Genomic DNA, 16,206 nt, shown 5'->3' on the forward strand with positions numbered 1-16,206 from the left:
TAGGTAATTTATGTAAATAATAAATACAATGAATTAAGTAAAACCCGTTTTAAAACTATCATATTTTTTTTTTTTTATAAGAAATTTACATCATATTTTTTATTTATATAGTAAAAAGTTAAGAAAGCGCCAATATGTCGGATGGTAGACAGCGACTTTCTGGTGCAGAATATAGGAAGAGAAAACGTGAAAAAGAAGCTGTAATCAAAAAACAGTCTAATTCTATCAAAAAAATTTTAACGGGTTCTTCCTCGTCATTAGATATTTCAAATGCTGTAGTTGTACAACCTAGTGAAGTTTTTGACTCTTTCTCAGTTATAGATGCCACTGTACCTTCTGAAACTACAGTAGCCAAAAATATAACAGACAGTGTTGTAATGCAACCCAGTGAGGTTTTTGACTCTGTCTCAGTTGAAGCAGTCACTGTACCTTCTGAAACTACAATAGACAAAAGTTTAACAGAAAATGTCAATCAAAATTCCTTTAATTCTTTAATTAATATTAGTACAGACCCTGCTGAATGGCCTTTAATTATTAATAACGACTTTAAAACATTGTTGGTTGAAAAAGGTCCTCCTGCTCCGTTAAATGCAAATTTTGTATTTCCTTCAGATGATCAAGGACGAAAATTCACACAATTTCATTACAAACGAAGTATGAGTAATGGAGAAAATGTCACAAGGACATGGCTTGTGTACTCTATTTCCAATGACGTAATATTTTGTTTTTGCTGTAAACTATTTGATAATTCAAACTCTAAGTTGGCTTTAGAAGGCTATAATGACTGGAGGCATTGTACACAAATGTTAAAAGGACATGAAACATCAAAAAATCATTTGACCGCATATAGTACATGGTTAGAATTGTCATTGAGGTTAAAAAAAACAAAAACAATTGATGATGTAAACCAACCTATTTTAGAATCTGAGTGTAGGCATTGGAATGAAGTTTTACAACGGATCATGTCGGTAGTACAATTTCTTGGTCATCAAAATTTAGCTTTTCGTGGATCATCTGATCAGTTATTCAAACATAATAATGGACATTTTTTAAAATTAATTGAACTTATGGCTAAGTATGATTCTGTGATGGCTGAACATGTAAGAAGAATAATTAATAGTAAAAAAAATATAAGCCATTATTTAGGAAAAGATATTCAAAATGAGATGATTGATTTATTAGCTCAGTCTATTAAGTCTCGCATAGTTACTATGGTTAGCGAAGCGAAGTATTATAGTATTATACTAGATTGTACTCCTGATATAAGTCACTCGGAGCTCATGACTGTTATTATTCGTTTTGTGTTAATTGAAGATTCAAAAGTTACCATCCGTGAACATTTTCTTGGTTTTATTTCAGTTGAAATTAGTACTGGAGAAAATCTGTGTGATGTACTTTTAAGCATATTACGTGAGCTGAATATACCTTTGAGTAATATGCGAGGACAAGGATATGACAATGGAGCCAATATGAAAGGTGTGCACTCCGGAGTCCAACGGCACATTCGAAATATTAATCCACGTGCATTTTTTGTTCCTTGTAGTGCGCATTCCTTAAATCTTGTTGTAAATGATGCCGCAAAATCTTCAAAAGAAGCTGTAGGTTTTTTCATATAATTCAAAAAGTATTCAACTTTTTTTCTGCCTCAACTATTCGTTGGCAAATTTTTTTTGAAACATGTTAAAGAACTAAAGCTAGGGACACACTATTCACACGCCATGTGTTAACATGCCTTTACACGCCACGCCGTGTTAAGACGTGTAATAATATATTGAGCACATACACACAACGCAATGAATACCACGTACGAAAAATTTGCATAATTGTATAAAAATGTGTACGTTAAGCAGTTGCGTCTGTACCGTTTTGCATTTCGGTTTGAGATCATATACCTAAGTAAAATATTAGTTATGAATTATTCGAGTTCGTCCGACAGTGATTGGGAAGAAGAGTTAAATGAAATGGCTGTGGCATTTTTTTGAAATGAGTCCACAAGTAACCGACAATTATGGGTTCATCCAATTAATGCGGAAAGGAACCAAAAAGGAGTTTTTTTAAACTTATTTCCTCAATTAAAAAATAACCCAGATAAATTTCATCAGTACTTCCGAATGTCATTGGAACAATTTACTTACTTACACGATTTAGTGAAAGATTCTATTAAAAAACAAAACACTCATTTTCGGAAAGCTATACCATCAGAGCAAAGATTAGCTGTATGTTTAAGGTAAGTAAATGATTGCAATTTATTTATTTAATATTTTATGCGAACAAAATTTGCAAACACAAAATGAATTTGTTTCAATTACAATTTATACATACTTCAGGTACACATAGCCCCGAATGACGAATTACTAATTACTAATTTTTATTAATTTTGTATGATGAAAACAATGTAAAAAAATCAATTAAAACAAAATAATTAATTCGAAATATGTCTTTACTTCTTAGACAAAAATATTGATTAAAATAATTAACTTAATGCGTTTTTATCTGAACATAAAATAAAATAAAATAAAAATCCATTTAGTTTAAAATTAATTGAATGCTAAAATATATAACTTGGCCATTCATAATGCTTTATATTTATTTGAGGAATTTTCTTCAATGTACTTGTTGGAATGATCGAAGTTCGGCTGCATGAAGTTGTTCAGTGGTGAACGACTGTAGTTTTGTTCTTCGTTATTATAAGTTGTACTTATTGACTGATTTGAGTAATCTGAGTAAGTGGATGGAGAGGACCTGCTGTTGCTTTCTACCACATGTAATGTTGACATTGGCGGTTGAAGAACTGATGGGAGATTTTGGTAATGCATTATATTTTGATAGCTTAAAACTTGATTTTGATTTGATACTTGCGGTTGTTGTATGTTTTCGACTTCCAATAAATGAGCCAACTCTGCTTCAGATACTTTGTTACAAATTTCCATACGAAGTTTTGCCTCTTTGGCTTTTGGGAGGCGCTTTGCGATTTTAGCCATACTCAAATAAAACATTTCAACTTCATCATGATTCATATATGCCTTTTTTTCATACTTTTCCCTTCTGAAGTTTGAATTTGCTCTCATTATTTCAACCATTTCCTCGTTATAGTTGCATTTTTTTCTTTTCGTTGGGGCTTTTTGTGCAGTTAATAAACTGTGATCTAGTCCAATGCTAGACATCTGGTCTTTCTGCGATTCGGGTAATTCTAGGCTAAGCAGTGGGTCCCTCTGTGATTCGTGTAATTCTGGGCTAAGCAGCTGGTCTCTCTGTGATTCGGGTAATTCTGGCACATCATTCAGCCTTGCATCTTGGTTTTGAACTTCTATGTTACTGTGTGTTCTAAATTAAATTCAAACCAATATTATATTAAATTAAATTAAATTAAATAATTATAAGGATGCTTACTCTCGGCTCTCTAAAAAAGGTAGAAGAAATTCCATTTGTTTCGAAAATTTCCATGCAGGAATATGTTTGGCAGACTGGCCACTTGTTTTTTGACGGCGTCTACGAATCGAATTTAGGAAACAATTTCTTAATTTCGTCCATTCTGACTTACACTTATCAGCTATAATGCACAATAAGTTTAACTAGTATGCTAAAATTGATTATAAGAATTCAAAATAAAATATTTTATACACCAAGCTAACCTCAGAATTATTTTGTCGGCAATTATCATTGCTTACAATATTGCTGATATTAGTTAATATTAATTATGTTTAAATAAGGGTTTTTAGCTACAGGAGAATCGTATAGATCATTAGGCTTTAGTTTTCGTATGGGATTTAGTACCATCAGAGAAATTGTTGAGGAAGTTTGCCATATTATTTGGAAAGTATTAAGTCCTATTTATATGCCAAAGCCTACAAAAGATGACTGGAAAAAAATTAGCAAGGAGTACAAAGAATTGTGGAATTTCCCCAATTGTCTTGGATCTCTCGATGGTAAGCACATTAACATTAGGTGTCCGATAAAAGGAGGATCAGCATACTATAATTATAAAGGATCAAATTCAATAGTTCTACTAGCTCTAGTGGATGCTCATTATAGATTTATAACCATTGATGTGGGATCTTATGGTCGTAACTCAGATGGAAATGTATTCGCCAAATCTATATTAGGAAATGCTTTTGAAATCAAAAAGTTGGATGTACCCGAAGATACACCACTGGAAGACAATGGAGAACCTATGCCATACGTGATTGTTGCAGATGAAGCATTTGCCCTAAAACCATATCTCATGAGACCGTACAGTAGAGTATCTGTTACTGGAAATGAGAGGAACAAAACTTTTAATTATAGACTTTCATGTGCACGTCGTGTTGTGGAGAACGCATTTGGAATACTGTCTGCTCGTTGGAGAGTATTTAGAACAGTCATACAAGTACAGCCTAACTCAGTGGACAAAATAGTACTTGCTGCATGTTGTCTTCATAACATGCTTTGTCGTAGTCATGATTATGATTATTATTTAGATGATATAAACGAGGAAAGTGAAATCGGAGAAGGTCTTGACAATTTAGAGCCATTAAGAGGAAATAGTAAACAACGATCATTTGAAGTACGTGATAAATATAGAGATTATTTTTTGTCAACCAATGGTGCGGTACCGCGGCAGTATGAAATGGTTCGAAGAGGAAGAATCAATTAATGATTATAATAATTTTATAATTTTTTAATGAAATTCCCTAATTTTCTCGTTTTTTAATGGTTAATATTAAAACTTTGATGACATTTTTATTTGTATATCATACGTTTAGGAAAAATGTGTATTGTTAATTGATTGAATATAAGATAATTAAATTTTATTTTATTTTATTATATATTGTTGTTATCTTTACGAAATACAAAATGTACATTGTGTATTTTTGCATATTGAAGTTAACATTCTAAAAATGTGTATAAAATAATATTTTGTCGAGTAGAAAAATCAAAAATAAATTGGATAGGCACTAAATAGTAATTTAAATAAAGATAAGATAGGTAACTTATCGATTAGGACCTAAACTTGTAAGTCTATAATCAACGTTTAGCTTGATTATACCTATTTACAAACCCAACAATACTTAGTTACTTGATCAAATATCACCCAACCACTTCGGTTGACGTCGAACGATCGGTCTCAGTATTTACAAATATTAAGTTGACATATAATAAATAAATAATAATAAATAATAAATAAAATTTGAAAAAATATATTAATTTATAAAACCTTTTTTAAAATATTTAAATATTAGTACTTACCAATATTAATATTGTAAAAACCCACACAGCAATTTGAAAACATTAATATTTTCACAATATTTGAATTAGGTTGTACCTGAAATATTTATTTAAGAATATTATACAGTTATTTTGAAAATATTTGTTCTCCAAATATTTAAACCCAAATATGGTCACAACATTTTCAAACAATTACATATCAAATATTGTGTATCAATTTTCCATCTTATATTTTGAAAATATTTTATCTCCAAATATTTAATCCCAAATATAGTCACAACATTTTCAAACAATTACATATCAAATATTGTGTATCAATTTTCCATCTTATATTTTGAAAATATTTTATCTCCAAATATTTAAACCCTAATATAGTCACAACATTTTCAAACTCTTACATATTAAATATTATACATCAATTTTCACCAATGTTTTGAAAATATTAAAATATTATATTTATACTATTTTTTATCGTTATCGCATTATAATTAAGTTAACTATTATAAGTTATATAATTAGCTATATATATGTATAGTTATAAATTATAACTATATAATAGTATAAATAAAGTACCTATACTAAACGTCTCAACATTTATTTGAATTTTTTTTACTTAAATTGTATTGTATCAAATGAAGTATATATATACTATATATTATACTATATTATATTATAATAGCGCGTAGTACCTATTGTTATTATATTAATCTATAATATGATATAAGGAAACTTTATAAATTGTTACGACAAATATAATACCAAAATATAAAATTAATAGTGATAACTATAATTTTGTAGTTAAATAATTAAAAAGGTGGGTAAGTGGATGTCGCTCTGCTGTACAGTAGGTTACAAGTGGGTCACTGTAATGCATGGTGTTAAATTTGAATTCAATGATATTATATCATCGTATAAGAAAAACGATTCTGAGTGGAAACCGTTGAACTGTGCGCAGTTTACGGTTTTCATTTACATACGCGTACAGTTTGAGCAAATTTAACTGTGTAGTTAACACTGTGCAGTTGCCAGTTTGTTAGCGCAGTTTAACTGAGCGTATAACCCATCTATTAAAGGGCTTGTCTATACGCACGCGGCGTGTTCCGTCGCGTTTTCGTTGTTTGTTATAGGTATTAAAAAAAAAAAATGGAAAAATTACGATTTGCGTATTAATAATAATAAAGCTCCGGCGTTTTGACAACCGCATTTTTGGGTAGCGTTTAAAAACGCGACGAATTACAACCGCCGTATAAATAGAAACTCTAATCTAAACTAAATACTAAATGTATTTTGAAGAATACAAAAAAACGTGGTGTTATAGACGATGTTTTAAGGCGATGGTGCACCCGCATAATATTTATTGTCTCCGTACAACACACGTACGACATAGACAAAACACGTTTACGCAGCCTGAGTAGAATTTGCTCAATTTCGGTTGAGACGATTCGTTATTTTAAAAATACTAAAATTTTGAAAAGTTCTTGTACAGAACTTCCACGAAACGCGAGTATGGTAGTTACCTAAGTAAATATAATAGTAGATGCCTAGTAAATATAGTAGATACCTAATCTAACTATAATAGTTTCATTGGCGAATCAGCGATAGCCGTTATCGTTTATTAATACTACGTCCGACGCCGCCACAGCCCACAGCAGATACAGCGCAAGCGAGTTTGAGCCGCCGTCCATGGCCATTGCACACACACGCATACGCACACATACGCACACAAACGTAGCCCGTAATATATAGTGTAAAGAGAGCATGCATAAAATGCCGCCGGAGGCGCTAGTAAATCTACCGCTTCGTTGAATAATAATAATAACGGTCACGGCATCGGCTGTAATATTACTTATATAATTATTTTAGTAATAACTAATAATATCTGTTAACAGATTGTTGTTATTTAATACAGTGGAAAATCCCTATAGCTTCATCAAAATATCAATAACCGCCAATCCGAAAATGCAGAAACGTCAGAATTAGACGCTGTCGCACATATTAATAACACATTCGTTTACACGTGTGCACGTCAATCTTTTTTTTGCCTACAACAAATATTGTTTTCTGTTAGTTGTTACTTGTTACTTATATTACTGCAGTCGTCTCATTTTGGTCTAAACTTGAAATATATTCCGTTTTTACTTACGAGTGAGTTCATTTTGCGTCCATCGTACGCGCACAGTTCGTTTAATAATATAGTTGATACGCCGTAATTCGTCTAGAGTCAAGTGAACCTGCTGTGGAAAAAGGAATCAAGGCACCACCACACATTTGGTTTCAGGTCGGTTTATTCTAATTAATATTAATATTATGTTACTTCAATGATTTATAATATAATTATAATAATATCTTATATTATATATTATAACTACATCATCATCAATATTATATAGGTATATTTCTATTATATATATAATATTATATGTTACTATACCGTATAGGTATATTTCATTATCCATTACACATTACCATTTACCTATACACACTACGCACAGTGCGTATAAAATCATATTATATTAAATTTTACATTTATTATATATACGCCTATATATAATAAAGTAATTTTTTATACAGTTATCCGAGTATATATCCCCGTCAAATAACATAGATTTATTATTAATTAAAAATACTATCGTACTCGCGCATATATATAGGTACATAACTATAATAAATAATGTATAATTCGCGATCATATAGAACCAAACGTAGAAGAATTCAAAATGAACTGCTAGCTTTAGAATCATCTTGTTCCGATGATGATGATAATAATGTTGATGATGACGATTTGGTTTTGAATTATAACAGTATAACAAATGATCAAAATCGACATGATTGTTCTTGTATGGTAGAAAATAATTCCAAGAATGTATCAATTGAAAATTTATCTGTTGGATTTGATAACTTGGACCACATTCAGCATGTCATAACTAATAACGAGGGAGCACCAATAAGTGGATTAAATGAAATTCATGAAGATGATGTACATTTTAACCATAAAAAAAACGTTAAACAAGCTATTGGGAAATGGGCAGTAGATTTTAATGTTCCTCAAAATGCTGTAAATGCGCTTTTAGACGTACTAAAAAATAAAGCCGGCCTTGACTTTTTGCCTAAAGATTGTAGGACATTACTACACAATAAATCAACCAAAATTTTAAATTTGAGAACTATGAGCGCCACTGCTGAATATTATCATTTTGGATTGGTTAATGGTATTAAAAGATATGCATCAATTTTTTCTTTAGATGACGAAGTTAAAATCGCAATTGGTATCGATGGACTGCCTTTATCAAAATGTAGCTCCAGTCAATTTTGGCCAATATTGGCTTACATACAACCTCATCATAAATATGTGTTTCCAGTAGGAGTATACCATGGGTATGAAAAACCAAAAGACAGCAATGAATTCTTACAAGATTTGATTTCAGAAATTGTAGAGTTAACTGAAAATGGTATTACTATTGCTAATTTAAAAATTAAAATTAAAATTCAAGTAATATGTTGTGATGCACCTGCCAAATCCTTTATTATGAGAATAAAGGGCCATTCTGGCTTCTCTTCTTGCACCCGCTGTGTACATGAAGGAGAATATTGTAACAACCGTGTTTGTTTTCCTTACATTGATAATGGTAGTGCAAGTAGAACTCATGATGATTATGTGTGTATGAAAGATGAAGAACATCACATTTCAACTACTATATCATGTATATCACTTATCCCAGACATTGATATTATTTCATTGTTTTCTATGGATTACATGCATTTAGTATGTTTGGGTACAATGAGAAAATTAATTAATCTTTGGATCAAGGGACCTCTTAATATTCGATTACCTAGTTGGAAAATAAAACTAATTAGCACATCACTTTGTAGCTTAAAGGTAAATATCACCAGTGATTTCTCTAGAAAACCAAGATCATTAGATGAAATTAACAGATGGAAAGCTACAGAACTGAGGCAGTTTCTTTTGTATACAGGTATTGTTGTTCTAAAAAATGTGCTTACCAAGGAATGTTATCAACATTTTTTAGCGCTAAACATAGCAATGAGAATTCTATTGGGCTCCGATCTTTCTCAATATCTAAACTTTGCCAAACAATTATTAGAATACTTTGTAAAAACATTTCAAGTGCTATATGGTAAACAATTTGTATCACATAACATACATGGCTTGCTACACTTGACAGATGATTATATTCAAAATGGACCTTTAGACGGTTGTAGTGCTTTTCCATTTGAAAATTATATGAAAAGTTTAAAATCTATGCTTCGCAAACATGAAAAACCATTACAACAGGTCATCAAACGGTATGAAGAGCAATGTGAAATTGGAAATTGGAAATATAAAAATGAACAAAAAATTAATTTTAATTCTAATAAGCCAAATTGTTATGTTATAACTCATCGCGGAGAGATAGTTAGAATTGTTGAAATGTTAAACTCTAGTATCATTGGACACAAATTTAATGTAAAAGAAGACTTATATGATATCCCTATAAAATCATCAAAACTTGACATTTACATTGTTAAAAATCTTTCTAATGATTTAGTTCAATTTAATATAACAGATATAAAACAAAAATTATTAATTTTTGATTTTGAAAATAAACAAATAGTGGTACCTATTCTCCACCACAATTAATTTATTATAATATAATGTACAATATGTTAATAAGGTAGTTAGATGAAAGAATAATAGACATTACTACTTTAATTTAAGTTACTGCTTTTTTTTTTTCATAAATTACTTATTTTTAACGGTTAGGTAGTTAATTTAAATTTACATACAGATAATAATATATACATACTTACATTTACTTTGTAAATTTTGTATTAGCTGATTAATTAAACTATAGGTATTATTATTTTGTAATCAATAAAAAAAAGCAACTATAAATTTAAAATAACTGGTTACCTATAGGCTATAATTGCATATCAAAGAAGATAAAGCAATCGTTATTAATTTAGAGTAAGTATTTTATTATATGTTGGTTAAAAAAATACTTATATAATGTTGGTTATATAGTGTATAGGTACCTATAATATTTGTTTATTAATTTTACCGACTTTTCTAAAAATCCATTTTACAAATTATAACTATTCAAATATGTTCAGGGTATATTATAGTTGTTATTTCATAATGTTACAAATAAATTATTTAAAATTAATACTTATTTATAGGTAATGTTTTCTTATCCTAACTTTTTGTGTACAGAAGTTAATGTTGCAATATGTGGACGGTTGTGCTGTTTGAAACTGACAACACAGTTAATGTTGTGCCTAACTTTTGGTATTCAAATGGTATATGCCAATGGCCTAAGAGAAATCTTAGAACAGATACAAAAAATATGATAAAACGTCGTTCAAAGCCTGATGAAGTTACTTTTAGCAGTTATAAAGCACGTCCATTGCTAGAAAATATTAGTAAGTACTATAAGCGAGACTATAAGCTTTCGTTTATCAGCATAATTAAAATTGCTACATTGATATACATAATTGAAATCATAAATTTGTTTTAATTTTGAAGATAGTTACGTTGAAGCGGAAGCTAAAGCTATTAAAGCACAAGAAACCTCCGAACTGTCTTCAAATGATGATGATAAAAACACTAGAAAACTCAGAAAAATAAAACAAATGTCTCCACCAATCACAAAAAAGTTTAAAGATAAATCTCATTTACCAAAAATTCCTGTTTTTGATGAACAACTGATGACAACTGATGATAATGATGGTAAGTATTTTTAATTACGTACCTATCTCAAAATTAAATGATATAAGTTATACCCTTAGATAATCTGATTTTGTGCATTTTTTACTATCCTTATAAACTTTGAGATGTACTTGCATCAAAATTCTTTAAATAGTGTCAAAATATGGATTTTGTTACAAATGGTTAGTATAAAAATGTCAAACTGATGTAAATAAATAAGTTTGTATGCATTTTAGTAAATTAAGTAAACAATTTAGTAGAAAAAATCAACTTTATCAAGTAGGTAACTGAATTAAATGTTTCATAGTCTTCAACTTACACTTTTTATATTAATTGTTGACCTTATTTATTCTACATATTATTTCTAAATTGAAAAAAAAATATATTTTATTTTTTGTTGCCTTTGGTGGAATCACTTTTCTAACAAGAGATAATAAAATGATGCCTTTTATATTCTAGTATGACTATATATTTATCTTTATGTAAAAGAAAATAATCAGGCTCATTATTATTCACAAACAAATATTTTTAAGGTGGCACCTACTCATCATTTTTGCATTAATTATACAAAATTATACCTTACATTTATTATGTTTTTATAAATAACTCTAGGATCAACTGATTATGATTCTGATGTGGAGAAATTATACAAGAAAAAAACTAAAGAAAGTACTGTTCCTTTCAGTCAATTATTTAAGGATAATAGTTATTATGACATGTCTCCAGAAAATGGGCGGTATAACATTGACCATCAAGAACCATCAACATCGCAAACTGCCGTCTCTTATGGTTCAGGAAGTAAGAAAAAAAAAACACATCCCACTTCTAGTTCTGATCAGTTAAATAAAAACATTGATTACTCAGTCCAACCAATAATTTCACCGTCAAGTGCTAATAAATCTACAGATGAAAGTGATCAAGGTATTTTTATTATATATAGCTACCTAAACATTTCAGGTTTAAAAAATTGTTTATATTAATTGTTTCTCAGCATTCAGAAAATGTGTTAGGCGGTCTTTGGCCAACCTAAAATATGATTCAGAACATTTTCACAAACGATTTGATGCCCAAGAATCATTGTTGGAAAAAATATTAGCCAAGTTAGATTCTCAAGAATCAAAAGGGTCAGCTATGGTCTATAATGATTATAATGATGTGGATTTAGAAGTTATTGACAACGATGAAGATCTAAACAATATGGAAGAAAAGCTGATTAATGATAAACCATACAGAAATGCAGTGGTATGAATGTTTATTAGTATAATATATTATTAGTTATTGCCATTATTGTTAGTGGTGCATATAGTTTATAATTTGCTCTATATATAATTATTATAGCTAAAAAATATTTATGTAGGTAGGTATGTTCCAGGCTTTCGAGCAACCACCTTTTTTATACTACATACTTTTTTTTAATGAATATGTTAACAATTCAACACTATATATTGGCCTATATATATAATTCATTAATGATTTATAACATAATTTTTATTATGCTTCACAACTTATTTTCCGCAGAAAGTAAATATAGTGTAAATCACTTTTATTATATTATATTAATTATTACTCGAGTAAATGCATCATATATAAAGGTCATTTTTAATGTTGTCTGAGGGGGGGGGGGGCTGCTGAAAGAATGTACGGTACTATTACACTTATTATATTAATGTATATACTTCTTAATTTATAACTTGGGTGATAAAATTATTACTTTTCAGATTATATTACTATCTCGTTTTGTGGGAAATACATTGTCAGAAACAATACGAAAAATAATGCAGCGTCTGTTCACTGACCAATTTCTTTCAAAATATTCTTTTGTTGGATTTAAGGGCAAACATCAGTTTTCAACATTGCAGTGTTGTTCCATCATATATGGTAACAATTATTTGATATACCGTTATAATATACAAAATGTGATATTTTAGAAATGTATAGTATTTTAGCTAGATATATTATTTAGCACTAGATCTTACACATCAGTATATCATAGTCATTGCTAATGGTTGTAATTGCTTTATGCAATGTGACATAATATAAACTTAAGTACCTTAAAAATAAAAACTATTCAGTTTGAATTTGAGGTGTGATATATTTTTTTCTTTGCCATTCTATACGGAAATTACTATATAAGCACACTAATTATTCACTCCCTTTAGTCTTAAAACCTTTTATGTATAAAAGATCATGTATCATAACAGCTATAATTAATACATTTTTATTTTTGTATTATGAACCCAAATTTGGTTTGAATATTTCAAACAATAATTATATAGGTATTATTTATATAAATAATACTACATTATAATATTTTATAATCATTTAAGTTCAGGTATAAAATTGAATAACATGTTTTCAAATATCCCGTGTTTCAAAATTTTTATATTATATTATTATAAACTAATTTAATAACTATACTGACTATAAATTATTTAGGTTATAACAGTTCAACAGTAGTTGTATTCAAATACATTATATATTAATATAATATAATATAATTACTTTACAGATATTGTTCGTAAAATGAAGAATTTTAAAGATACAGCTAACATTGATATTGAAAAACCCATTAAGAACTGGATGGCCCAAGCAACACCAAGAATGAAAAAAATGGCTGAAAAATCTCTGCAAATTAATCACGATCCTGATAATTCAATTGATAATAATATTTAAACATATATTTGTATATTAGCATATAAGATTTTGTTAAAACATTATTTTTACCTACTGCAGTGTTTTTATTATTTTATTATTTTATTATAATATAAATGTTATTTTATTCAAATTTATGTATATTAATACTAGACCATATTTAAGTTTTGTTTAAACATATATATTCACTTGCAGTATATAGTTTATTGTTTATTATTATTATGTGAGACATTTTTTTTTATTTTAAACTGTAGTATGTATTTACTTGAACACATATTTGTTATTATCATATAAGATTTTGTTCAAACATTATTATTACTTACTGCAATAATTTTATTATTTCATTATAATATGAGGTAATTTATTTTCATTATTTATATTCAAATTAATATATATTTATCAGAATATATTAAAGATTTTGTTTAAATTCACTCAAAGTATGTTTTTTTAATTTTCATAATTATTATACCAATGGATAGTGAATTTAAAATTTAAAACCAAAAACATAAATTAAACAATATAATGTTAAAAACAAATAAAATACATATTACATTATTACACAACCAGTTTATAATATTTTATTAATGGTTAATATATATTTAGTAGTACTATAAATTGTCTGTTATAAACCTAATATTATCATAGTTAAATAACTTGAGATATATTTGATACTAAATATTTTAAAATTGCATAAATCAAACATTGCAAAAATATTGAGTTACAATATTATACAAATATATAGGTAAAATAGTGTGAAAATATATGGCTAAAATATTGTGAAAATACATAGTTACAATTTTGTGAAAATATATCTCAACAATATTATGAAAATAACTAGCTACAATATTGTGACAATGTTTGATCTCCTGCCAAAAAATGTTTCTAAAATTTTTTGACAATATTTTAAAATATTCTGACAGTTTAAATCAAATATTTTAATTTGTAACGACAATATTTCCACAATATTTTGAAAATATAATTTTGCTGTGTGGGAATGTGTGATGTAAATAATTGAAATTTTATTGCATATTTTTATAATTTTGACTGCATATTAATTGGCATATTTTTGGGACTATTAAGTATATAGACTTATTACAAAGTTATAAAGTAATATAATAATATAGTATTTACGTGAGATTTTTAACGCATCACCAATTTCTTCCCATGCTTCTTTGCGTACATTCTGGTCCCTGTAATCCTCCGAAAATATGTCGTACAATGATGTATGAGCACGTACATTTTCTATTAAATTTTCTTCGCTATATGTAGCGGACATCGTCAGGATAGGACAACGTCGAAAGCTCGTAGTAAAATGACGATATTTCTCATCACACGTTACACGTATTTCAAAATAGTTTGAAACGTATGGCGTGGAATGGAGTAGGAATGCGTTGTGTGTTATAAATATGATCACAGAATCGAATAATATTTAAAAATAAATGCGATAACACACGATTTAAAATTATCGGCATGTTGACGCGTGGCGTGTAAAGACATGTTAAGACGTGGCGTGTGAATAGTGTGTCCCTAGCTTAACACTCAAACCATTAAGTCAAACCCGGTGGGAAAGTCGAATAGACGCACTTAAACCGTTTCGATATTACATAGGTGAAATCTATGATGCTTTGTTTGAAACATCAGAAAATATAAATGTAGATCCAATGGTTAAACACGAAGCTGAATGTTTATGTAATCTTATTAAAACATTTAAATTTATTTGTTCTGTTGTCATTTGGTACGACATACTTAATCATATAAATCCAATCAGTAAATTAATGCAAAAACCAAATTTTGACATATCTTTAGCTTTGGGCATTTTAAAAACTTTATTGAAACATTTTAATGAACTGAGATCAGAAGAATCTTTTGAGAAAATGATTATAGATTCAACAGCACTTGCAACAGAAATGGGAGTAGAGTCTGTTTTTGAGAACTCACGGGGTAGAATTAAACCACGACGTACTCGTAAACACTTTGATTATGAACACAACGATGAACCAGTTATTGACCCAAAACAACAATTCAAAATACATTTTTATTACTTTACACTTGATGTAGCTATAAATAGCGTGAATTGAACAACGTGATTTGAACAACTAAAAGAACATAATAACAATTTTTCGTTTCTTTACAATATGAAAAAACTAAAAAATCTTACACATGAAGAACTATTAAAACATTGCAAAGACTTACAAATTCTTCTTACCGATGGTGATTCAACAGATATCAATGGAATTGAAATGGCCCATGAATTAAAGTCAGTATCAGCTATGGTTGATGATAACTTAACACCTTATGAACTCTGCTTGAAAATAATTCGTAGGATTTTTTAATATTTTTACATATTTTGTTATCATTAATTCCATATCAAGCTGATTATCTTTAAAACGTTTTGAATTTATTCATTGCTTTTTCAAATAAGGAAAATATTTCAAATTTTCATTTTGTAGATCTTTACAAAAAACTTCAATTTTTTTTTCAAAAATTTTAATATTATCAAACATTGTTAAAACTGTATGACCTCGGCCTTGGAGTTTTTTCTTTAAATCATTATAAATTGCAGCAAAATCTGTGAAAAACATCAAATCATTCAACCAATTTAAACCATTGAGCTCTGGATAATCTTGAGATTTGTCCGACAA

General features: G+C 28.6%; 4 protein-coding genes across 4 annotated transcripts; all 4 read left to right on the top strand.

Moving 5' to 3' along the window:
- Positions 1-134: 134 nt before the first annotated feature.
- On the top strand, positions 135-1,616 carry LOC132932929 (zinc finger MYM-type protein 1-like). The gene has a single exon (XM_060999272.1). It carries the CDS (start codon positions 135-137, stop codon positions 1,614-1,616), a length of 1,482 nt encoding a protein of 493 aa, XP_060855255.1.
- Positions 1,617-3,760: 2,144 nt separating this feature from the next.
- Positions 3,761-4,633, top strand: LOC132932930 (putative nuclease HARBI1). The gene has a single exon (XM_060999273.1). The coding sequence runs from the start codon at positions 3,761-3,763 to the stop codon at positions 4,631-4,633; it is 873 nt and encodes a 290-aa protein (XP_060855256.1).
- A 2,396-nt stretch (positions 4,634-7,029) lies between these two features.
- LOC132935683 (uncharacterized) lies at positions 7,030-13,771 on the top strand. Its single transcript, XM_061002299.1, has 7 exons — positions 7,030-7,483; positions 10,418-10,626; positions 10,730-10,933; positions 11,525-11,833; positions 11,904-12,154; positions 12,631-12,790; positions 13,422-13,771. Exons 2-7 carry the CDS (start codon positions 10,434-10,436, stop codon positions 13,583-13,585), a joined length of 1,281 nt encoding a protein of 426 aa, XP_060858282.1. The 5' UTR covers positions 7,030-7,483; positions 10,418-10,433; the 3' UTR covers positions 13,586-13,771.
- A 1,454-nt stretch (positions 13,772-15,225) lies between these two features.
- On the top strand, positions 15,226-15,642 carry LOC132932931 (uncharacterized). Its single transcript, XM_060999274.1, has one exon. It carries the CDS (start codon positions 15,226-15,228, stop codon positions 15,640-15,642), a length of 417 nt encoding a protein of 138 aa, XP_060855257.1.
- The last annotated feature ends 564 nt before the right edge of the window (positions 15,643-16,206 follow it).

Source organism: Metopolophium dirhodum, chromosome 1 (assembly GCF_019925205.1).
Source record: "Metopolophium dirhodum isolate CAU chromosome 1, ASM1992520v1, whole genome shotgun sequence".
In the NCBI taxonomy this organism is placed as follows: domain Eukaryota; kingdom Metazoa; phylum Arthropoda; class Insecta; order Hemiptera; family Aphididae; genus Metopolophium; species Metopolophium dirhodum.

Coding starts and splice junctions, on each gene's coding strand:
- LOC132932929 (XM_060999272.1), top strand. CDS start 135: ATGTCGGATGGTAGACAGCGACTTTCTGGTGCAGAATATAGGAAGAGA.
- LOC132932930 (XM_060999273.1), top strand. CDS start 3,761: ATGGGATTTAGTACCATCAGAGAAATTGTTGAGGAAGTTTGCCATATT.
- LOC132935683 (XM_061002299.1), top strand. CDS start 10,434: ATGTGGACGGTTGTGCTGTTTGAAACTGACAACACAGTTAATGTTGTG. Junction 11,834..11,903: donor TACAGATGAAAGTGATCAAG/GTATTTTTATTA, acceptor ATTGTTTCTCAG/CATTCAGAAAATGTGTTAGG. Junction 12,155..12,630: donor AACCATACAGAAATGCAGTG/GTATGAATGTTT, acceptor ATTACTTTTCAG/ATTATATTACTATCTCGTTT.
- LOC132932931 (XM_060999274.1), top strand. CDS start 15,226: ATGGTTAAACACGAAGCTGAATGTTTATGTAATCTTATTAAAACATTT.